Source organism: Lissotriton vulgaris, chromosome 1_1, assembly GCF_964263255.1.
Source record: "Lissotriton vulgaris chromosome 1_1, aLisVul1.2, whole genome shotgun sequence".
NCBI classification, from domain to species: Eukaryota; Metazoa; Chordata; class Amphibia; order Caudata; family Salamandridae; genus Lissotriton; species Lissotriton vulgaris.
This window is the reverse complement of record NC_141685.1, coordinates 958,262,633-958,286,497: the sequence shown is the minus strand read 5'-3', so window position 1 is coordinate 958,286,497 and position 23,865 is coordinate 958,262,633. Positions and strand designations below refer to the sequence as shown.

The window sequence follows — 23,865 nt, the reverse complement described above, 5'->3', positions numbered from 1 at the left end:
CACTTCAGAGGTGATGGAGGTGGGGGTGGGAGTGGGGTTGGGGAACATTGGGGAAAACAGGAGGATGGATGTGCTACTGTTTTTCACTTCTTTGCCTCACAGTGCCCTGCCTCAGAAACTTGTTTAGGAGGCATTTAAGGGGCAGGAATACCCCTGCCCAGTGTTGAGAAGATGGAGGAGAGAACATTGTAGGGTCAGGGAGGTGAAGATTAGATGAAGCATGGGCAAGGCATGGGTGTGGTGGTGTCAGGTTAAGGTAGCATTGTGCAACAAGATGAAAAAGAGGCATGTGAATGAAAGCAAACATGTTTTATATCTGAGATTTGCCTTACTTCTAGTCAGCGTTTTCAGAAAATAATTTTTCAAAAATCAAACAAAACTGCATTTTCATACAAGAGGGACTCTTGAAAGAAAATCAGAAAAGATGTAAGTTGACCGATACGTGTTTTGTTCTAAAGATCTAAAAAACATTAAAATGTGTGAAAAAGAAACCACTTAAGCTCCTTAGAAGCTGAGTTCTCTTGACTGCCCGCACTTGTGTGTGTAAGCCCTAAGTTTCCTTTGAGGTTTTCTCCTCAGCACTGGACTTTTTCAATAGCCCCATGGGCTGAGCATGATTGCCTATTTATTCTATTGGGCATTTTCTTGCGCCGAGGGGAGGGGGTTCCGTGGGGATTGGAGCCATTGGGGGCCAGATTTGTAGGCCAACGGCAATAGCCTATATCTCCAGCTCCCAGAGCTACAGATTTCCCAACAATCACTCTGGCATATAATGTTGAAATAAATTATATAACAAGCAGGGCGCAAAAGAGGGGCTTAAGAGGCAGTGAAAAGGGAGAGGAATACGGATTAATAAGAGTACTAAATGAAAGAAAAACTATATTTTGGAAACATTTTTTTAGGGCTTTCAAAACAGAGGTGAGAGAGAGTGTGTGTATATGCAAAAATCACAGGTGAAATCCGACAGACGTCTCACCATACCTGACTAAAAGCACCTGCACCCAACTATTCATCTGAAAATACATTTATGAGTGGGGGTGTAACACCCTAAACACTGCCCCTGAAGCTACGCCCCTGTGAGCACTATCCTGCAAATACTGTCCTGAAAATGACATGCATGTCTCTTCGGTACGCCGGGGGGGGAATACTGATGAGATAGCCCTCATTGCAGCACCACCGCAATACACAACATACATTCATTTTGCATTATGAAAGCAGAAAGGACTAGTGACCACAAACAAGCCCGCCCACCTGTGTACTTACCTTGCGTAGGAGACATTCTAACTCGGTGCTGCTGGACAGCAGATGGGTAGTTATCCCCACTCTCCTCTGGGTGAGTTCCATAGCTGAGACCACGTATGGATGAATGGGGTATCCCCTGAGGGCTCATGGGGCCCGACGGAGGGGAGTAGCGTTCGCCTGTGCAAGATCGCATCTCAGGGGGAGATAGGCATGGAGGCCGGGCAGGTGCTCTGGCATAATCCGGACTGTTACAGAAGGATGGCTGTGGGCACTGGGGTGATAAATAACTGAAAGGTCCATGCCCAGCGGCCATTACTGGGTAACCAGGGGTATATCGTCCTTCAGCAAACCTGGTGAAGTGGTAAGGGTCTAGATGGGCCTTGGGATGAGGGGGGTATGCATGTCCAAAAAGAGGCGGCATCTTAGTATGAGCAGGGTCAAAATCGAAGACAGGTGTGTCATGGTGCCCTCGCACAAGTTGTCCATAAGCAGTCGCGGGCATAAGCAGAGACCCTGGTTGCGCTGGATGCCCTCCGCGAGAGAGCTGGTGGAGGACAGCAGAGTTCATGTTATCGTGGGACCACATCTCTGATGACGGTGGAATAGCTTCCCGGTCCAAACGCAGCCCGTAAAAGGTTGCGGTAGAGAGGCTCATCTCCTCATGGGCAGCTTTTGTTTGGCAGTCCTGACACGGGCACACTGGTGGCAGTTTTGGAGGCTCCAGGTTTCGCAGAGGGTGTCCGTCCATAAATACAAGCTCTCTGTAGTTGGAAGGCTTGTACATATGCCCTTGGTGATCCCGCAAGCTGGTCCTCCTTTGAGGGCTCTGAGGTCGCATCTCATTGCCTAAGTGGCACTGCTGTGAAGCGGTGCCCTCTGATTGGGAACGGTATACCCGTCTCTTCTCCACCTGTGTATAGCTGTCTCCAGGCTGGACCTGGGAGCAGTCTTCATGGTGAAGAGGTGAGTGGTGGTTTTGGTGGTGGTTTTGGTGGAGGCCATTAACTCCATTGATGCCATAGGGCTGTCTCCTTCGTTCCAGGGTACCATCTGGCATGTCATAAAGACCATTCGGGGCCCTCTCGGGACTGTGTGTGCACCTGGGGTCGAGGCAGCTCTGTGAGTGGTACCCAATTCTGCAGGAGCAGTGACGGGAGAGGACAGCTCTCTTCCCAGGATATGCACCAAGCATCCCACAGTGACCCATCTCCGTCAGTTCGTCATCCAAGATGGCTGTCTCCCTCTCAGTGAGGCCACTGCGACTACCTCCTTCCCTCTGGCAGGCTGGCTCTGTGTGTGTTTGGGTTTCAAGTTTGTCTCGTACCCCAAACCCTCCCAGAAGCCGCTCCAGCTCCTCCTTTTCAGCTGGAGTGGGCAACGTCTTGCTTTGGGGCACAGGATCGTCCATCCTCTCTGTTATCGTGGAGGAATGGCCTGAGTCGCTGCTGATGGACATCAATCGGTGATTCTGCTCCGAGCCACCAGCACTGCTAGGGCTGCTGGGGCTGGGTGGCATGCTCAGACTCCGTTTCTTCCTCACTTTGGCGTACAAGCTCCCATCGATGGGACCCCGGGTGTGGGCTAGATCTGGAAATAGAAATGGCACAGAACAAACTCTAGTTATTACTCAGATATTCAGCATTGATTAAGACGCAGCTAAACTGTTAGTTATTGGTGATAAACGAGTCCAGATGCTGAAGATCAGTGCATTTGTGAGGGTGGGCTGCTTACATGAACCATTGTACATACGCTCCTTATGATGCATGCATAGAATATATGTGTTTCAGGGATTTTTTTAATTGAATATGATCAAATTGTACATAATCAACACTATTATATCTGTATTTTTGTGCATTTATCGTTTTATAAAGCTGAAATAAAGAGTGATGATGCGGAATATAATATCTAGATTGCCAGCAAAAGATCCAAATGAAGCATTTTCCCTTGTAAACCTGCCCCTCTGCAGATCTAGTAGAAAGAGGTGTACACAAACACAGTAAATTCTTGTCTAGCATGCAAAGGAGTTGAATATGCTAACGTGTGATAACATTTGCCTCATCAATTAAGAGGTCTACAATCATTCACTCAACACAGACTTCGGAGGGATTAGAGAAAATGGATACGTACAGATTAGCCCGTCTGGCTGTTAATAAGTTAAACAAGTGATTGTTTTTTGCTCACACCTTCATGGCACCCACATAATGTTAAATGGCGGCACTTGACGAGGGACACGCTGGCATCTTGCGCAAGCCACGGGAGGCGGGTCGAGCTGATAAGTCTAAAAGGCCGTGTTCTGAAATGTCTATGATTGCTGGACTATCCCCTCTGGGGACACTGTGATAGAAAGGATTCTGGGATACCAGCACCATTGATGACCCCAGCCAGATATTTCCAGAAACAGTCCTCCAAACTGAGAAATATTCTGATTTGCATTCTACAGACAGAGGTATGGGGCACACCACGCGCTGAATGATCTCCTGCCACCTAAACCATTAATTTTCTGGCATTGGATCGTTCATTGATGCACATGCTTGAATCATTTCCTGTTGTTAAGGTGGGAATCGCATCAGACTTTCACCTTAACAACAAGGAATAATTCAGGAGTGAGCATTTATGAAAGATACCCCAGCTGGAGAAGAGTATTTACAGGTAAGTAATGTTTTTTATTTCTCCTGCATTGGATCTTTCATAGATTCACATGCTTTAGTCATTCCCCTTCTTTGAGGGAGGATAGAGAATGATTCAATCTCCTGCATCCATGAAAAGTAGTAAAGCTGCTGAACTGTAGTTACAGGTTATTAACTTTTTCTTACATTAACCCAGTCAATGATACTCTTTTTATTTAGCATAGGGTGCATGTCTGTGACCTGGAGGTGCGCACAGCTCTGTAAAGCTGGTGATCAACACACTGAGATATCTTACATATTGTTCTGGGGGTAAACACACTGCTACTGGCATTTCTGGCTACTGCACATCCATCTCTTTCTTTTCCTGTTCTCTTCTGGGGGTGAGGGAAAGGTATGACTGGACTACACTGACTATGGGTACGTTGGGTATGAACCACCCTGCTGAGGGGAATGAATGCAACACACAGGGATTCACGGTTGTGTGGTTAACAATAATCACATTCCAGGCCAGGACTATCAACAGGTGTATACATGAAAGGAAAACAGAATCATGGGATAGGTGCATGTATGCAAATATACATCTTTGCTGCCAGCACATGTGGGGGTATGTAAGGCCCCTCCTCATCCCTCTGTCAATATCAGCACGGTTTATTTTGCTTTTTGCAGGCCACGAGTAATGCTGGGTGGTACTCTCTTAATTAATACTTGTGTGTATGATGCTTCCACTGAAGCTAAATAAACTGAATAAGGGGGACTGAAGACTGCAACGCCGATAGCAGATCTACAGCCATCTGTGCTAGGTGAAATGCTTCTCGGTCTCTGAGCCCATGTAGGAGTCTTTCATCTATCTCTACAGGCAGGGCAGTACCCAATCTTTTCACTGCATCCATGAGAGGTGCTCTGTAGTGCACCCTCACTGTCTGTGAATCGAAGCAGATTTATCCACAAAAGGAAAGAGCCAAGAGACAGGATATTATATATCCTGTCCATATTATATTGTTATAAACTACAAGCAGCCCGAGAGGAGGATGCATGTACTTTCAACGGTTTGACTCACCTTTTCTTTCGTCCACCAGGGAAGCAAAAGGTAGCCTATAGGGGTTAATTGAGCGCCAACGTTTTTTTCCTTCCAACATTCCAATGGAAAGATGATCCCATATTGCGTCCTGCTAACACTTTTATCCTGACGGGTAGGATAAGCAACAGGGTCTTTACCCTTAAGGGACTGCGCCAAGCGGGCTGTAGGTAATGTGATTTCCTGGTCTAGGTTCATAGCAGGAAATGTATAGGCTATGGGTGTCGGAAGTAGTGGGAAGGGAGAAGCCCATACAGAGGAAGTCTGGACTGCTTTTAGCTAATGGCATCCAATTCTGCTATTTTCTTGAGTGACAGGCACAGGTTCAGCAAAGTGGGAAAAGTGGGAGCCATCTCAGACTTATCCCCACTTTCACTCTGAAACACAACTTTCTCCTGAGGCACAATCACGGAGCACCACCCACATTGTGGTGTTTGAAAATATATCTGTGTCATTTTTATTATTGATGTAGGTTTGAGTGCTAGGATACGAACACTTTCACACTTTAGTTGTGCCCACCTAGAAACCTGGGGAGATGTCTGTGAGCTAGATTGACCCTAATAAAGGGGTAGTCATAGTAAAACTCCCAGAGCTAGATCCAGAGGTGAGCAGGCAAATATGAAAATTGAGTGTAGGAAAGTGACTCCTTTTGACATGGTCGCCCCCACAAGTTTCTGACCCCTGCAGGCGAGAGCCCACGCTGTCAGAGGCCAGAAATAATGCCTGCTCTAGAGAAAGGTGTTAACACCTCCTTCAGCAGGATGGCTAGTGTTTTAGCATATCAAGGCCATATGCGTCAAAGTTTCTACCGCCTTGGATATGCAACCCTGGCTACCCCCAGACCTGGGAGATGCCACCCCCTGCCCCGAGGCCCATTTGGCACCAGGACAGGAGGGAAAATTAGCTAGTCAGAAAGCGTTTTTAGTCTCAAGTTAGTCACACCCCTAGGGTTCCACCATCTTACGCTGCCCTCAGCTCTGCCGAACACTTGCACTTCCAGATCCACACCGATCCCAACACGACCCTCAGAGGAACCCTCGTCTACAGACCCCCGGACCCTGGGCACTGGTCAGCTATGCCATCACCGACATCGTCAGCACACACATCCTAGCATCCACAGACTACATCCTCCTCAGAGACCTGAACTTCCACCTCGAGAACGACAACAACAGCAACTCCACCACCCTCAGACTCAAACAGCTCATCACGACACCCACCCACTCCGCTGGACACACGCTCAACCCCATCTTCTCCGCAAGCAACCACGTCACCTTCAACCACACCACAGAACTCCACTGGACCGACCACCGCTGCGTCCACTTCTCCTTCGAGAAACTTACCACGCACAACCACCCACAACAAATCCCCCACAGCAGCTGGAACAACGTCACCGAAGACCAGCTAATCACCACCCTCACCCGAGACCCACCAACCGACTCCACCAACACCAACACGACCGCCTGCAACTTCAGACAATGGATCGAGGACTGCGCCAACACTCTCGCCCCGATCAAGAAACCCTCAAATGGATGCACCGACAGAAGGGCCATCTGGTTCACCACCAAACTCCAGGCATCCAAGCAGACCTGCCGGAGACTAGAGAAGAAGTGGCACCACGAACAGACACGGGACAACCATGCAGCCCTCAAGAACGCCAGCCGCAAGCACCACCAACTCATTCGAACCGCCAAAAGGACCTCCTTCAAAGAACGCATCAACAACAATGAGCACACCAGCAAAGAGCTCTTCAACATCGTGAAGGAACTCGCCAACCCCAGCTCCAGGGCCAACGACATCCCACTGTTGCAAGACCTCTGCAACTCACTAGCCACCTTCTTTCACTGCAAGATCGCACACATCCACAACAGCTTCAACACCCAACCCCCCCCCTCCCACCCCCACCGAAGCCGCCGACAACTCTGACTCACTGTCTCCCAGCCACACCAGCCTCCTGCTCTCCTGAAACCACGTCAACGGCAACAACACCATCAAAATCATGAAGACCATCCACTCCGGATAACCATCCGACCCCTGCCCTCACCACGTCTTCAACAAAGAGAGCCCCATCATCGCACCCCAAATCCGGAATATTGTCAACAGCTCCTTCGACACCACCACCTTCCCGGAGAGCTGGAAACATGCCAATCAACTCAAGGACCCCAAGGCAGACCCAAAGGACCTCAAGAACTTTCGGCCCATCTCCCTGCTCCCATTCCCAGCGAAAGTCATCAAGAAGATTGTCAACAGCCTACTGACCCGCTTCCTTGAGGAGAAAAACATCATAGACCCATCTCAATCCGGACTCCGCAACAACCACAGCACCGAAACCGCCCTCATCGCCATCACTGACGACATCAGGACACTGCTGGACAATGGAGAAACCACGGCCCTCATCCTCCTGGACCTTTCGGCCGCCTTCGACACCGCCTGCCACCACAGCCTACACACACGCCTCCACAACACAGGGATCCGTGACAAAGCCCTGGACTGGACCACCTCCATCCTCACCGGCAGAACCCTGAGAGTCTGCTTCTCTCCATTCTTATCTAAAGACACCAAGATTATCTGCGGCGTACCCAAAGGATCATCCCTCAGCCCGACACTCTTCAAAGTCTACATGGACACCGCTCACCCACATAGCCTGATCGCACAACCTCAACATCATCTCATATGCCGACAACATTCAGCTCATCCTCTCCCTCAGCAAGGCCCCCACCACCGCCAAAACCAACCTCCACGAAGGAATGAAGGCCGTCGCCGAATGGATGAAGAACAGCCGCCTGAAACTGAACTCGTACAAGATGGAGGTCCTCATCCTCAGCTCCACACCCTCCGCCTGGGACGACTCCTGGTGGCCGGCCACACTGGGAGCTGCCCCGACCCCCACCGACCATGCACGCAACCTGGGGTTCATTCTGGACTCATCACTTTCAATGACCCAGCAAGTCAACGCCATCACCTCCCCCTGCTTCAACAACCTCCGCATGCTACACAAGATCTACAGATGGATCCCCACCGGAACCAGAAGGACGGTCACCCAGGCCTTCGTCAGCAGCAGGCTGGACTACAGCAACGCCCTCTATGCAGGAACCATGGCCAAACTACAGAAAAGACTTCAACGAATAGAGAACGCCTCCGCATGCCTCATCCTCGACATCCCCCACCACAGCCACATCACACCTCACCTGAGAGACCCGCACTGGCTCCCCATCAACAAGAGGATCACCTTCAAGCTCCTCACCCACGCTCACGAAGCACTCGACAACACCGGACCAACATACCTCAACAAATGACTCACCTTCTACACCCCGAACAGCCAGCTTCACTCCACTGACCTCACCCTCACCGCTGTTAAACGCATCCACCAGACGGCCTCCGGCGGCAGATCGTTCTCCCACCTCGCCGCCAAGACATGGAACACCCTCCCCATCCACCTGCGACAGACCCAGGACCTGCTGACCTTCAGCAGACTTCTCAAGACCTGGATGTTCGAGCAGTAGCAGTACCTCCCCCGCGCCTTGAGACTCTTACGGGTGAGTAGTGCGCTCTACAAATGTTTGATTGATTGATTGATCTTGTTTTTAGTGGAATTAGGAACTCTGTCTCATGTTTATGCCCACTCTCCTCAGGATGTGGTCATATAGGGAGTGTAGTCACCTATTGGGTAGGTAGCCCATTCACTAATACCATACACTCCCCTTAACACACCTAAATTCAATAGTAGCCCCCTGGCACTGGGAACTCAGGATTCATCTACTGGGAATAGAAGACATGCCAAGAAGAGATGAAAACAAAGGAACTGTAGACCAGCCCCGGATCTTGTGCCAAACTCTGCCTGCCTGCTGCTATCCCGACAGTTGCAAAGGCCCGATTTGTCCTGCAGCTATGCATCCTCCTAAAGCTTCTGCGGGCTGCCAGCACTTCGCCAACCAGTCCGCATCTCCCTTGAAGTGGAGAAGACACGTCCCTGCAGTCACCAACCACATCCGCCTGGTACACTGTTCTAACCACCAGGTCGGTCGAGGAAGCACACCCCCGGAGAAGGACTTAGTAGTTCACAGAGGTCAGTCCTGTCTCCCCTGCACCGGGCAGGCTCAAGAACTGTGCTGCCCTCTCTGTAATATATGGTAGTACACTCTGCCTGATTAAAAACTATGTGTGCCTGCCATTATTCTACACAAGGCCCTTCAAGATATCCAGGTCAGTTTTAACAACTAAATATAGGTGATACCATCTACACTTAACCTGCTTGAATACTGCCAACTCGTACCTTGTACTACTCAGAATATCCTAGGGTGTGCCTTTCTTCCAGTGACCTCTTTTGCTACCTTCCACCCGCTAAAGTCAGGCTCAAAATCTCTGCCCCCTCCAGGACCCATGCAGTACCTTCCTGGCTGTCTTCATGGCGGACGTTGAAGTTTTCATATGAATCATATCGGATCAGAGGGTCTGTGATGTTGTAGTCCACCGTCACGTCTGGATCATTGCGGAAGGTCTCCCTGCCTTTTCGGAAAGGAGAACAAGCGTTAGCAGTGGATGGGATCAGGAAGATAAGGATGGTGCAGGGTACAAAGAGGATGAACTGGAGGGAAAAAGGGAAGAGGATAGATTAAGAAATGTAGGATTGTGGAAAGGACTTGCAGGGAGAGAGTTTAACAAAGAGATTTTGACAGAAATGAAAGACTAAGATGACAGTAAGGAGAGAAAAGAATTGACACCATCACTTGGCATTGATATTTGCTGAAATAAGGGGCTCTACAGAGGAGATCTTCAGGGGCTGTACAGAGGGGATCTTCGGGCTGTACAGAGGGGATCTTCGGGGGCTGTACATAGGGGATCTTCGGGGGCTGTACATAGGGGATCCTCTGGGGCAGTACAGAGGGGATCTTCGGGGGCTGTACAGAGGGGATCTTTGGGGGCTTTACAGAGGGGATCTTCGGGCTGTACAGAGGCGATCTTCAGGGGCTGTACAGAGGGGATCTTCAGTGGCTGTACAGAGGGGATCTTCGGGGACAGTACAGAGGGGATCAGGGATCTTCGTGGGCTGTACAGAGGGGATCTTCGGGGCTGTACAGAGGGGATCTTTGGGGGCTGTACAGAGGGGATCTTTGGGGGCTGTACAGAGGGGCTCTTCGGGGGCAGTACAGAGGGGATCTACGGGGGCTGTACAGAGGGGATCTTCGGGGGCTGTACAGAGGGGATCTTTGGGGCTGTACAGAGGGGATCTTTGGGGGCAGTACAGAGGGGATCGTCGAGGGGGTTGTACAGAGGGGATCTTCGGGGGTTGTACAGATGGGATCTTCGGGGGCTGTACAGAGGGGATCTTCAGGGGCTGCACAGAGGGTATCTTCAGGGGCTGTACAGAGGACATCTTCACAAGGAGGGATCTAGGAAGAAACAGCACAGTGGGATCGAGGAGCCAGGAGAGAAATCTGAGGAGCTCCAACTGTAGTAATGAGCCCTTAAAGAGAGACTCTGACAGGAGATCAGAACTGAGGCCCTAGCGTGAGGCTCATACAGACAAGACTTAGTTTGAAGAGACAGATGGCACACAGAATCACTCCGGCAGAGTGGAGCTGTTATAAGCTATGATTGGTGGTCTTCTCATCCTGAGGCAATTAAAGATGGTGGATGCTCAATACGAAGGTTCTGGGTTGATGGATGCTGAATAATGAGGTTCTGGTGGATATTTTGCTCTGATAGCCTGAGGATGGGTGGGTGTTTTATTCCTAGACTCTGACTTGGTGGGTGCGTTATTCCCCTGTGATTGGGGCAGATACATTCTGAGGCCATGAGTGGTGGCTGTGGTATTCTAAATATCTGATTGCTGTGGCAGTACTCTTAGGTTAGGATAGGTGGATGGTACATTCTGAGAACGATATGTGGGTGCTGCATTCTGATCCTCTGATTGATGAGTGCTGTACTCCTTGGTTAGGACAGCGGGGGCTGTACTCTGAAGCTGAGAGCTGGGTACTGCCATCCGAATATCTGCTAGGTGCTGTTTTCCTGTGTTAGGACTGGTGGGTGATGTATCCTGAGATTGACAGGAGAGGGTTGTATTCTAAATGTCTGATTGAAGGGTACTGTGTTCCTAAGTTAGAACTGGCGTGTAATGTAGGCTTAAGCTGCATTCTGAATCTAATCGATAAGGGTTGTATTCCTAGTTTAGGGCTGGTGGTAATGTATTCTGAGGCCGATATACGTGCAGTAGACTGATAGGTTGGTGTTGCATTCTGAATCCATGATTAAAGGGTGATGCACTCCTCGGTTAGGATGGTGTATATTGTATTCGGAGGCTGATCAGATGGATGCTGCCTTCTAAAACTCTTATTTATGGCTACTGTCTGTTTTCATAGGTTAGAATTGGTGGCTGTTATAGTCGGATACTTATAGGTGGGTGTTGCTTTCTGAATCTCTGATTGATGGATGCTCTATTCTTAGATTGGGATTGGTGGGTGATGTATTCTGCGGCTGATAGTTGGGCTCTGTATTCTGAATCTCTGATTGATGGATGCTGTATTCTTAGATTGGGATTGGTGAGTGATGTATTTTGAGGTTGATAGGAGGATTCTGTTACCTGAATTCCTGATTGACAGGTGCTACACTTCTAGGTTAGGATTAGTGGGTGCCGAATTTTGATGCAGATGGGGGTGGGGGAGGTGCTGCATTCTGAACCTGATTGATGGGTGTTGGATACTCAAGAGAAATCTTAAATCTTCTCACCTTTGATCTTTTCTGGTCCAGAGGAGAAGATTAATTCTACGGCGGCATCAGAAGGGAAGCGGTCATCTGAGGAGAGCAAGAAGCCACATAAGTAGACCTGAACACATGAGGACACTAAGAGCGGGTGAGTAGTCTTCCTATAACAAGTGTGCTCACGACATCTGTAACCACAAGTGTGCTGTGCCTCATCCAACTGTAACCACAAGTGTGCCATGCCTATGCCTCCTCAGTCTGTAACCTATAGTTTCTTACCTGTCGGTGTAGTTTTGCAGCTTGAAGAATTTTCTGGATTCACATGCTGTGCCTTATTCCACCATCTAGTGGTTGGGTCCGGAATTGTTGTATTTGTCCTTGTTTTATTTTGGGGGAGGGTTTAGTGGGCGTCGACATCCCACCATTTGGTGTCCTCCTGTGACGTCGACGTGCTTCCTCCGGAAGCTCTTAACTTTGGCCACCATCTTCGGATTCTTTTTTCTTTTTTTTCCCCTCCCTTTTATCTCATCTTTGTTGGTGGAAGAGGGTAGGTGCGCTAGTGAATCCAGAAAATTCTTCAACCTGCAAAACTACACCAACAGGTAAGAAACTATACGTTTTGCAGCATGAAACTTTTCTGGATTCACATGCGGTGCATAGACTTTATAGCTGTTGGATAGTCTTGTGGTGGCTGGGTGGAAGACGCGCGTTGGTTTGTGAATAGATATTGCAAGACTTTTTGCCCTACTTGTGCTTCCTTATTCATTTGAATGTCCACACAGTAATGTTTTGTGAACGTGTGCACTGAAGATCATGTTGCTGCCATGCAAATGTGCTGAATTGGAATATTGGTTAGAAAGGCAATGGTTGCTCCTTTCTTTCTTGTTGAGTGAGCCAGCGGGGCTCCTTGTAATGTTTGTCCTGCTTGTTTGTGGCACAACTGTATGCCTTGTGCAATTCATCTGGCAATTGTGTTCTTGGTTACTGGCCTTCCCAGAAAACTGTTTGCAAAAGATACAAAGCATTGCTTGTCTTTCTATATTCCTTGGTTTTTTCAATGTAATACATGACTGGTCTTTTAGCATCAAGAGTGTGCAGTGCTTTCTCTGCTTGTGTCTTTGGATTCTTCAAGAAACTTGGTGTTTGTATGGTTTGGTTTATGTGGAATTTTGATACCACCTTTGGCATGAATTGAGGATCTGTTCTCATGACAATTCTGTCATTATGTATTTGGAAGTAGGGTTCCTGTAATGTTAGTGCTTGCAACTCACTAACTCTAAGTAGTGAAAATATAGCCACTAAAAAGGCTGTCTTCAGTGGGAGCATTTGTGGCATCGCCTTGTGTAGTGTGTCAAATGGTGCCTTCATCCGTTGAGCTAGTTCTACATTTTTATTCCATGTGGGTGCTGGCACTGTATTTGGTGAGGCGATTCTTTTTGCTCCTTCCAGGAACCTTCTTACCAAGTGAGAAGTGAAGAAGCTCTTCCATGTGTGTCCTCTTGTGTATGCTACAATTGCTGTTAAGTAAACTTTCAGTGATGCTTAGGTTAGATTACTCTGCAGTAGATGTGTGAAGTACCTTAGAACTGTTTTTTCTTTTGTGAATTTTTGGGAAAGACCTTCTCCAAGACACCACAGAGAGTATCTGTTACATTTTGCAGAGTAGCATTTTCTAGAGGTCAGCTTTCTTGCTTCCCTTAGGACTGCCACAGTACTTTCTGGTAGCTTTAGGTGAGCAAATTCTATGTCCTCAGGAGCCATGCAGTGCGGCTCAGGCTTTCTGGATCTGCGTGGAGCACTCTTCCCTCTTGCATGGTTAGTAAGTCTTGTCTGTGTGGCAATTTGTGAATTGCTCCTAGCGATATCTCCATTTTTTCTGAGAACCATGTTTGCCTCGCCCATTGTGGGGCAGTAAGAATCATTGCCATGTGGCTGATTTTGCCCTTGTTGATTACTTTGTGGAGTAGTGGTATCGGGGGCCGAGTGGGCGGTGAAGCGTAAGCAAATCTCCCTGACCAGTTTATTCATAACACATTCCCTAGAGACTGATTGCATGGTTGCCTGGACACAACGTTTTGGCATTTTACATTTAGGGTGTTGCAAAGAGGTTGACTTTTGGAGATCCCTATTTGCGAAAATCTTTTTGAGTTTGAATTGATTAATCTCCCACTCGTGGGATGACAAAGCTTGTCTGCTCAGTCTGTCCGCTTCTATATTGTCCTTGCCTGACAGGTGGATTGCTATTATGTTTATGTTCTGTGGAATCGCCCACGTTCCGAGCTGCTGAGCTAGAGTCGAAAGTGCTACAGAATGTGTTTCCCTTTGTTTGGTTATGTAAAACATTTTGGTTGTGTTGTCAGTTTATATTAGAATTGTTTTCCTGTACAACTCTTTCTGGCTTTAAGGCTAGGAACACTGTCTTTAACTCTAGAATGTTGATGTTTTGTACAGCTTCCTGCTGTGTCCACAGTCACCTCACCTAAAGGTTGTCCATGTGAGCTCCCCATCATATTTGAAATTAAATGAAATGAAATAAAATATTTATAAAGCCCACGGATACTCACAAAGAATGTCCGGGGGCTAATCTCAAGAACAGAAGCTTCCTGAAGAATCGCCCAACCAGTAATTATTGTTGGAACAGCCACGTTTTCAGTTGTTTTTTAAACGACAGCAAGTCATGAGCCTGTCTAAGATGTAAAGGTAATTCATTCCACAAACGGGGCGCTTGAACCTGGAATGACCTTCCTCCTGTCCGAGATTTCGTAAACTTAGGAATTACCATGAGTGATTGCTTGTAGGATCTAAGGATCCGTTGAGGCTGGTAACACTGGATCCTCTTCCTCAGATCTACTGCACCTGTATCATGGAAGGCACGATAGGCAAGCACTAAGGCCTTAAACTGAACCCTTTTCCTCACCGGGAGCCAGTGTAGGGCTTTCAGATGGGGTGACATACGTGTTCTGGTGTTTACCATGAGTATAGCTCTGGCAGTAGCGTTCTGCACAACCTGCAGCCGGTTGAGCCAATACTCAGGCAACCCCAGGTACAAGATGTTCACATAGTCCAGCCTAGATGTAATTAAGGCTTGCACCACAATTTTACGGGAATCCATCGGGAGGAGGGGAAGAAAATTCTTTGTGAGGTATCTGTTGTTATTGTCACTTGGGAGTTGGTTGCTTGAAGGGTCTCCTTTGAGAGATGTTCCCCTTGTTCCACCGTGCTATTTCTTCCTGTATTTTGTATGACAACCACTAGATCTTCCTAACTCCCATTGCGTATTACCATTGTGCTTGGAGCTATTCCTGGAATGGTCTCATGTCTAGGTGGATGTTTGGGATTAAGTGAATGTATGAATCCATCATCCCTAGTAACTTCCCCACTGTTCTCACTGTCAGAGCTTGCCCCTTCCGGTATAGCTGTGTCTCCTTCAATAGGGCTATTGTTCGTTTCTCACTTGGGAATACTTTCCCCACTACTGTATCTATTCTTGCTCCTAAGAGCATTTTGTCTTGCTCTGATGAAGATTTGTCACAGTGTATTGAAAAACCAAGCTGGATTTGTGTATCTATTACCTTGTGTATGTGCTTTTTGCAGACTTCGTACAAGTTTTTCCTTACTGACCAGTCATCTAGGCATGGGTATACATGTATTCCGTCTTCTTAAGTGTGCGACTACTGATGCTAGATACTTTGTGAACACTCTTGGTGCTGACTTTAGACCGAATGTTAGCAGTTTGATTTGGTAGTGTGTGTCATTGACTACATATCTTAGTAACTTTTTGTGTCTGTTGTTCATTGGGATGTGCAGATGGGCATCTTTTAAGTCCATCATAGCCAAGTAGTCTCCCTTTTGTACCGGAGGTATTCCTTCTTGCAGCGTTGTTATCTTGAATCTTTGTGTTTTTATGAACTTGTTGAGGAATCTGAGATCTAAGATAGGACTTAGTGTTCCGTCTATCTTTGGGATTAGGAAGTAGGTAGAGTATTTTCCCTTGTTTCTTTCCTTGTGTGGTACGTGTTCTATCACTTCTTTTGCTTGCAGTTCCTGTACTTCTTGGAGTAACAGTGTAGTTTCTCCTTTGGAAAGTATTTTCCTCTTTGGTCTTCTGTTTGAAGGTGTTTTGACTAGTTCTATGCAGTGACCATACTGTATCATGTTTAAGATCCATTTGTCGGAAGTGATTTCTTTCCATCTTTGATGGAAATTCTTTAGTCTGCCTCCTACGGGTGTTGAATGTTGGAGGAACTGGTTGTTTGTATGATGTATTTGATTCTTTGTGTGCACCCTCTGTGATGTGTCTGGAGTGTGTGCCTGTTTGCGATGCAGTCATTTAGCTTTTGTGGCTGCTCCCCCTCTTTGTGGAAGGCCTCTGCCACTGGAGCATCCTTGAAAGGAGTGTCTGCCTTGTTGGTGTTGCCAATTTTGCTGCTGTCCTTGTTGTTGTTCCTGGTTACCACCTTGGTAACCTTGTTGGAAAGTTTCATGTGAAGTTGTGGGGTGATAGTTTCCTCTCACCACTGGTCTCCTTGAGGGGGTGGTTACTCTATGCATGTTCACTCTAAATTGTAGTGCACCGATACACCTTACTATTTCATTGTCTTTCTTTAATTGGTTCAGTGTGTCGTCTACAGCGCTTCCAAAAAGCTGTTCCCCATTGAAAGGTGAGTACAGGATGTTGCTTTGCACTTCTGGCTTGAACCCTGAGATCCGCAGCCATGTGGGTCTTCTTTCCATGATTCCCATCATTATCTGTCTGTTTTATGTTTCTGTGGCATCTAGGCAGATTTTCAGCATGTATTTGCTATTTTCATCCCTTCTTCTAGTAAGTAGCCTGCTCTTTTTTGGTATTGGTCTGGTAGGTGTTTCAGTAGATCTCCTACCTCCTCCCAATGTTGGTAAGCATGTCTGTTTAGCAAGGCATTGGAACCGGCGACGTGCCATTGGTTTGAGCACTCCTCTCGACCTTTCTCCCCATAAGATCCATTCTTTTTCTTTCCTTGTCCGGTGGTGGACCAATAGTGGTAGGCACATTAGCCCTCTTCCCGGCTGTGGCTGTTATGACAGAGTCCGCAGTCACTGACCCTTTGACGTAAAAAGGGCCTTTGGAGGAGTGTTTATATTTCCTCTCTCCCCTAGGAGTGTCTGCCCTACATGTGGCAGGCTCCTTAAATGCTTCCTTTCCTTGGTCTAGTACACTTGGCAACATAGGAGGGAATTGGTTCCTTGATTGTATGGGCATTAATGTTTCGAGCAAAAAACATTATTGTGGTTCTTCTTCTTCCAGCTGTACCCCATAGGTTTCTGCAGTTTTCCTGATGACCTGGTTGCACATACCAATGTTGTCTGGTGGGGAAGATTTCAAAGGATAGGTATCAACAGCTTCCTCTTGGGAGTCTGTGTCGAGTTCTTGCCACTGTAGGTCTTGAATCTCTGAGGTTTACGACTCCAGGTAGGTTTGTTCTTCTTCCACAAAAACGAACTCCTCCTATTCCTCTAAAGGTTCTGGCATCAATGGAGGTTCTAACTCCTCAACGATCTTTTCCTTTTCCTTTGACATTTTCGGCTGTATCTTGAATTGCTTCAAGCTGTTGTTGAAATCCTTTTCTGCCTCCAGTCTCTTCCTTTTGTTCTCGATCTATGAAGTGTGCATTTCGGCGTCAAGAGTTTTGTCTCTTCTTTTCATGGCAGTCAGTGCCTTTTCCGTTGACATAGGCGTAGGGCCATGCTTTTTGTGTTTCGACCTCTCTTACTACGACGTTGATGCGTCTCTTCCTTGACCGTCTTTTGATGTCTTGGATTTTTTGAGGATCTTAGCCATTACAGTGTTTTTGACTAAGGATCCTATGAAGTGTTTCTTTTGGGATGCAACTGCGTTCGTGGAGTGCTTCAGCTCCCTTCGAGGCCCTGGAGTCCGTTTTTCTGAACTCGTCTACTTTCTTCGAGGACGACGGTTCGCTTACCTCTCTCGAAGTTTTCTTTTTGACCTCGCCGACTTGGATGACGATGTCTGTTTCACCTTCTGGACCTTCTGCAACATTGTCCTCTTCCTCACTTGAGAGTCCCAGGTCTCATAGCGATGGTGCTGCGCTCTGGCCCTGCATGCTGTGGTTGGCTCTTCTCTGTCTCTCTTTTATTCTCAATGTCTTCGGGGTGAACGCTGAACAAGCGTTGCAATCTTCACTTCGGTGATCCACCAGTAAGCAGAGGTTGCAGACTAGATACTGGTCCTTCTGGGCATATTTATGATGACAATTTTGACAAAACTTGAATGGTGTGTTGTCCATTACCACGCACTGGTAGCCCTCTGTATGAGCATTATTCGTCAAACTGTCAACGAGGTTGTTGTTTCTACCATCGTCGCCATCCAGCCCCTCGATTCAAAGACTGGTACCTTGTTGTTCTTGAAGTCTTTTTCGCAAATTTTCGATTCTTCGCTCCATATCCTGGAGCTCCTTCCGATCCAGACCCAACAGTGGAAAAAAAAATTTGAAGATGGTGACCAAAGGTGGGAGCTTCCGGGGGAAGAACGTCGACGGGACAGGAGAACACTAAATGGTGGGATGTCAATTCCAACAAAAAAAAACATATACAACAATCACGAACTCAACCACTAGATGGCGGAATAATGCACAGCATGTGAATACAGAAAAGATTCACACTGCAAAACCACAAGTGTGCCATGCCTCCTTCATCTGTAACCACAAGTGTGCCATGTCTCTTCCATCATGAGGCCTGTGACATTTCATCTACAGACCAGTGTTTTGGGGTGTGCAACTCTTTAGTACAGTCAAGCCTGCAGATTTTCATGCAAGGTTTGTAAACAGAGACCTGAAGACCAGAGGCGGCGCAAACGTGTATCAGACAAGCCAGTAGAGCAGTTGCAGCACACACTATTTTACACAGAAAAGACAGTTACACAGTTGCAGTGCACACACAACTTTAAAGGAGAGCTCGGAAAATGCTGTGCATCTGAGATCACACAGACAGTCCTTCAGATCAGCTGCACTGCAAACACACATACATTATTTTACACAAACATGCTTGCGTTTCAGTTGCAGTGCGTACACACAACAGTCCGTCAGAGTTTACAGACAAGCTTGCAAATTACGTGTAGCTGGAGCATGCTTATGGACTGGTAGGCCGAAGACGCATGACTATTAACTGTGAACGCAACAAAGCTGCCAAATGTCGTCCCAGTGTGCTGTACACTAAGCACTCACTATGCCGCACGTCATTCCTAGATGCCATGGGTGGGAAGACATGAAGAGGAACAGGGAGCCAGCGCGACAGAGACGGCTTTAGGAATAATATTAGAAGTGATACTAGGTTCCGAAATAGAGACACTCCAGCCCTAGTCTGAAACTAGTATGAAAGTCCCATGGGTCTAGTACAGACTCAAATACAGTGTGTCGGGGAAGGTCAGTGACTGGAGTGTCTGAGCATTACATACTTTAAGAGCTTAATATGTACAGGTGATTGCCGGTGGTGGGCACTGGCGCTTCTTTTCAGTTCTCATCTACTAGACAGCGCATGCGCTGTCTGTTGAGAGATGTATTCTTAGCTCACAGTGAGCTTAGAGCCCACCTGCGCTTACCCTTGGTTAGCTTTATTGTCACTCAGATTTGCTTGATTCGTCTTCGTTAGCGTGTGTAGGCTTTGGATATTAGCAAATTCTGTCCATCTTTGCTGGCTTTAAATCTGCCCCAGGCTCCTTACCCTGCTTCGATTCCGAAGAGTTTTTCAGACATTGTTCTTCCAGTATTCAAATCTGCTCTTATATAAAATCTTTGTTCTGGGTTACTTTTTCAATACTATAAGTTTATAACTGTGATCTCTACTAAAACCCCTCCTTTGATCCATCTGATAGGTCACTTTAAGGGTATTTCTTCGCTACCTCATGTTGGTATGGTCTTGAAGGCTCAGGCTGTTTGTACAACAGATATCTTGACTTAGATTTGGGTTTAAGGCCCAACCAGGTTTTTTCTGGCCATGCTGGCCAACCTCAGAATTGTTTCTGATTTTGGCTGTGTCAGAACTTGTGTTATAATCTGTCGGCTACATTTAACCTATTGCCTTGTTCATCTGTCTTCACTGGGCTTTAAAGGCAAGAGGGTTAGCAAGGTGTACATCGTTTCTCCCGACAACTTCTAACTAATCACTGTTTTCATGTTTGTCTTCACTGCCAGGCTCTTACATTGCAATGTTCCTCAGAACCCCTCACTGCCCCCCTGTCTTCTCAATATTTATGTCGAGCCATTGCTTCTCTTTTCCAGTGCATGGCTTCTACTTATGTTATGGAATTGGATGGGCATCAAATGACTCATGCTGAAATTAGCCAAAACCACAGTCATGATTGTCAACCACAAGGGGCCAATATGAGAAGGTTTGGTGCTGTCTGTTTTGAATGTTGATAACTCCCTGCATAGCTTGCATTTCAATAAACTTCCTCTGGGACTTCACTTTATTTTTCCTCCTTCATGGTACCGCACCTTATGGAGCAGGGGTATGGGTAGCCCTTTATCATCTGCATTCACAGTCGAAAATCTTGGGTTTCATCTTGATATATTGCTGTTGTTTGAGAAGCGAGACAGTGTTTTAACTTTTGGTTTCCTTCAGAATATACTATTAAGGAGGGTAATCTCTTTTTATACTGCTCTATTTGTATGTGCTTGATGTGGAATCCATAATAAAAATCCAGATTCGATTGTGTTAATAAGTGCTTTTTAGGTATACTATCCAACATAGTTAAGAAGCTCCAACAATTCTTAAATATGGTGGTTATGCTGATTTACACTCTTTCTAAATTGGATCAGCGATGCCCAATTTCACGTACGGCAGCAGATCATTTTTAAGGCCTTGGGCTTAAATGTATCTGTAGTAAACTGATCTAATATGTTCCTCCCTCTCCCCTACCACCTGCCCCTTCGGTCTGATGCCTGAGCTCATTTAGCCTCCCATTTTACGATGCACAGACGGAAGAAGAGGCATGGTCTCTTAAAGTGTTAGGCTTTCTTCGCATCTATGACCACACAGGCCCATTAATTCCAGCTTCTGACTCAGTTGGCAATAACCCAAAGCATTCAATGAGGGATGTTAAATCTGTATATTGAAATCTTCTTATTATAAGATGACCGCCACCGTGCAGGCACAATACAAGTATGCCCATAGTTTTATAAATCCTCACTTTGGAACTGCTGTACTTGTCTTACTACGAAAAAGGATTAATAGAAAAATGTGACGCATTGTAGCATTTCTGTTTACTCTTCACGCTGGCAGGGTTGACACTTCCCCTCAGGACTGGCGCTCCTGCCTGGATTCTGGTGTCTAGTTTTTAGTCCTTTGTCATTCTCCTACCTTGTTATTGTGCTTGAACTTGGATTATTCCTAAATTCACACCATATACCATGGATGTTATTCATTCTTTGACCTTGTCCTCGTTGGTTAATTGGTTCCATCTTTGTGATGGGAAGCTTCTATTTTAGAAAAGACAGCAAGACTTCAGATCTATTGCTAGTCATGTCATTGATAAAATTCATAACCGCTTCAATTAGATTAAGGCTGAAAGTAGCAAACATGACAAGAGGACACTGTTAGGCCTAGGGAAGAGAAAAGGGGTATCTGTGAAATTAATACATTTCCAGTGGTGACTGAGCGTAACATAAAACAAGCATTGACATAGCCAATAGGTCTCGACTTTGGGACCTTATAAGTGTTTAGTTATTCAGCACAATATCCTTGGTGCAACAACATCTACTGTTGCATGGCTAAGCACTTATAAGGTCCCAAAGGCGAGACCTATTGGCTATGCCAGTGCTTGTTCTCTTTAGCCATGCTGCACATCTCTGGGGAATAGGGAAGCTGTGCTGTATGGCTAAACGTCGTTGCCAGAGCCGATCGGTGCAAAAGGCGAGACCTGTTGGCTATGCTAATGCTTGTTCTCTTTAGCCATGCTGCACATCTCTGGGGAATAGGGAAACTGTGCAGTATGGCTAGACGTCGTTGCCAGAGCCGATCGGTGCCGAAGGCGAGACCTGTTGGCTTTGCACATGCTTGTTGAGGTTCGGCACTCACTAGAGAATGAGATAAAGGAGACAGCAAGTGAAGGGCGGTGGAGTAGAGAGACGTCTCCATGATGAGGCGAGTGGGAGCATCGGCGCTGGCAATGCCTGGCGCATCGGAGGGAGTGCAGCCTGACACCTTCCCCGGACACAGGGGCGCGCGCCGGGGCGCGCGCGGGGTCTGGGCGGGGCATGTTTATGGAAAGGCGGCATTTGTGCTCTGAGGTGAGCTCACCTCCCCGAGGCACTTCTAGCCGCCAAGGCAAACAGAGGAAAGCACTCGCGCACGTTTCACTCGACCACACGACAAGTGGCCGCGTGTGTACATCGGCAGCTCAGGAAAGTGAAGCTTCGCCCCTCCTTCTCAACGCCATCCTATAATCAGAGAGCTGGAGTTGTTTGTCAAAAACAGGGCCATCATTTCGAAGATCCTGGGTGGGCCGCTGTGGGGGTTAATGAGGGAACCGCGCAGCCTGAGCCAGCATTACAAAACGTGCAGGGCGCTAGGTGGCAGTGCACGTACATATACACTGTGCGCACATCTATGCCCCTCTCCCGCACGGGGCATTCTTTCACGTGTAGGCTGTGCACACATCGCCCACTGTCCGGCATCTCCCGTAATTGAGCACTCAGCTAACACATTGGTCACATGATGCAGTGTGGACACGCGGCTCATTTGGTATACCACACCTCTCTTGCTGGGAACTCAGTCACGTGCACTGAAGTAGTACACTCCGCCTGCACATGGGCAATCAGTCACTTGTCCACGCGTCACATTATGCAGTATTGGCATGCCTCTCGCTTGGTGTATTACACCTCTTTTGCACTCAGTTACTTGTATAGTTTAGCTACATCATGCAGTGGCGCATCCTGCTGACCCGGTGTACTGCACTTGTGCACATGGGCACTCAGTCGCATGCACAGATTGCCCGCATTATGAAATGTAAGCATGCTCGGATGTTGCTCCATGGGTAGTCAGTGTATCGCACATCTCCTAGAAAGGGGCATCCAGTCGTATGCATATTTTGCCCACATCATGCAGCGTTGGCCTGCTGCTTGTCTGGTGTATCGCACATCCCCTACAAACAGGCACTCAGTCACATGTATACATTAGTCATGCAGTGACGGCTTGCTGCTCGCCTGATGTAGTAAACGTCCCCTAAAGATGGGCACTCAGCCACATATACAGTTTAGCCATATCATCCTATATCTGCACGCTGCTGGCCTGAGCTACTCCACATCTCCTTTACACAGACAATCAGTTGTGTGCACATACTGTCCACACCATGCAGAGTTAGCACTTGACTGGTGTATCACACATCTCCTAGAAACGGGTACCAGGTCACATGTACATACTGATCACATCCTGCAGTGTTGGCTTATTGCTGGTCGGGTGTAACACACAACTCTTACTCCTGGGCACTCAGTTACATGTACACATTAGCAACATTATACAGTTCTAGCCTGCTGCTTGCCTGATGTATCACACCTCTTGCACAGGGACACCCAGTCACATCATGCAGTGTACAATAGCTGCTGGCCTGGTGTACACCTCTCCTATGCAGGCACTCAGTCATGTGTACATACTGATCACACCATGCAGCGTTGGCCTGTTGCTGGCCTGGTGTATCACACATCTCTTATACACAGGCACTCAGTCGCATGTACACACAGATTATATCATGCTGCATCAGCTTGCTGCCAACCTGGTGTACCACACATCTCTTATACGCAGGCACTCAGTTGCATGTACATACTGATTGCGTTAGCTTGCTGCTGGCCTGGTGTATCACACATCTTTTATGCGCAGGCACTCAGTCACATGTGCATACTGATTACATAATGCAATGTTGGCTTGCTGTTGGTGTACCACATATATCTTATACTCGGCACTCAGTCACATGTACACACTGATTATATCATGCAGCGTCAGCTTGCTGCCGGCCTGGTGTATCACACATCTCTTATACGCAGGCACTCAGTAGCATGTACACACTGATTATATCATGCAGCGCAGATTGCTGCTGGCCTGGTGTATCTCCCATCTTTTATATGCAGGCACTCAGTCAGATGTACACACTGATCACATCATGCAGTGTCGGCTTGTTGACGGCCTGGTGTATCTCCCATCTTTTATATGCAGGCACTCAGTCACATGTGCATACTG

At 47.3% G+C, this 23,865-nt stretch overlaps 1 protein-coding gene across 4 annotated transcripts in view; it reads right to left on the bottom strand.

Moving 5' to 3' along the window:
* Positions 1-23,865, bottom strand: part of TNS2 (tensin 2) — a 387,080-nt gene that overhangs the window by 141,221 nt on the left and 221,994 nt on the right. For all 4 annotated transcript variants that reach the window (XM_086959724.1, XM_086959742.1, XM_086959733.1 and 1 more), the window contains 3 exons: positions 11,668-11,733; positions 9,331-9,447; positions 1,264-2,829 (listed from right to left, as the gene is read on the bottom strand). In XM_086959724.1, the coding sequence (XP_086815850.1) occupies positions 1,264-2,829; positions 9,331-9,447; positions 11,668-11,733 (1,749 nt within the window). The remainder of the gene's footprint in view (positions 1-1,263; positions 2,830-9,330; positions 9,448-11,667; positions 11,734-23,865) is intronic.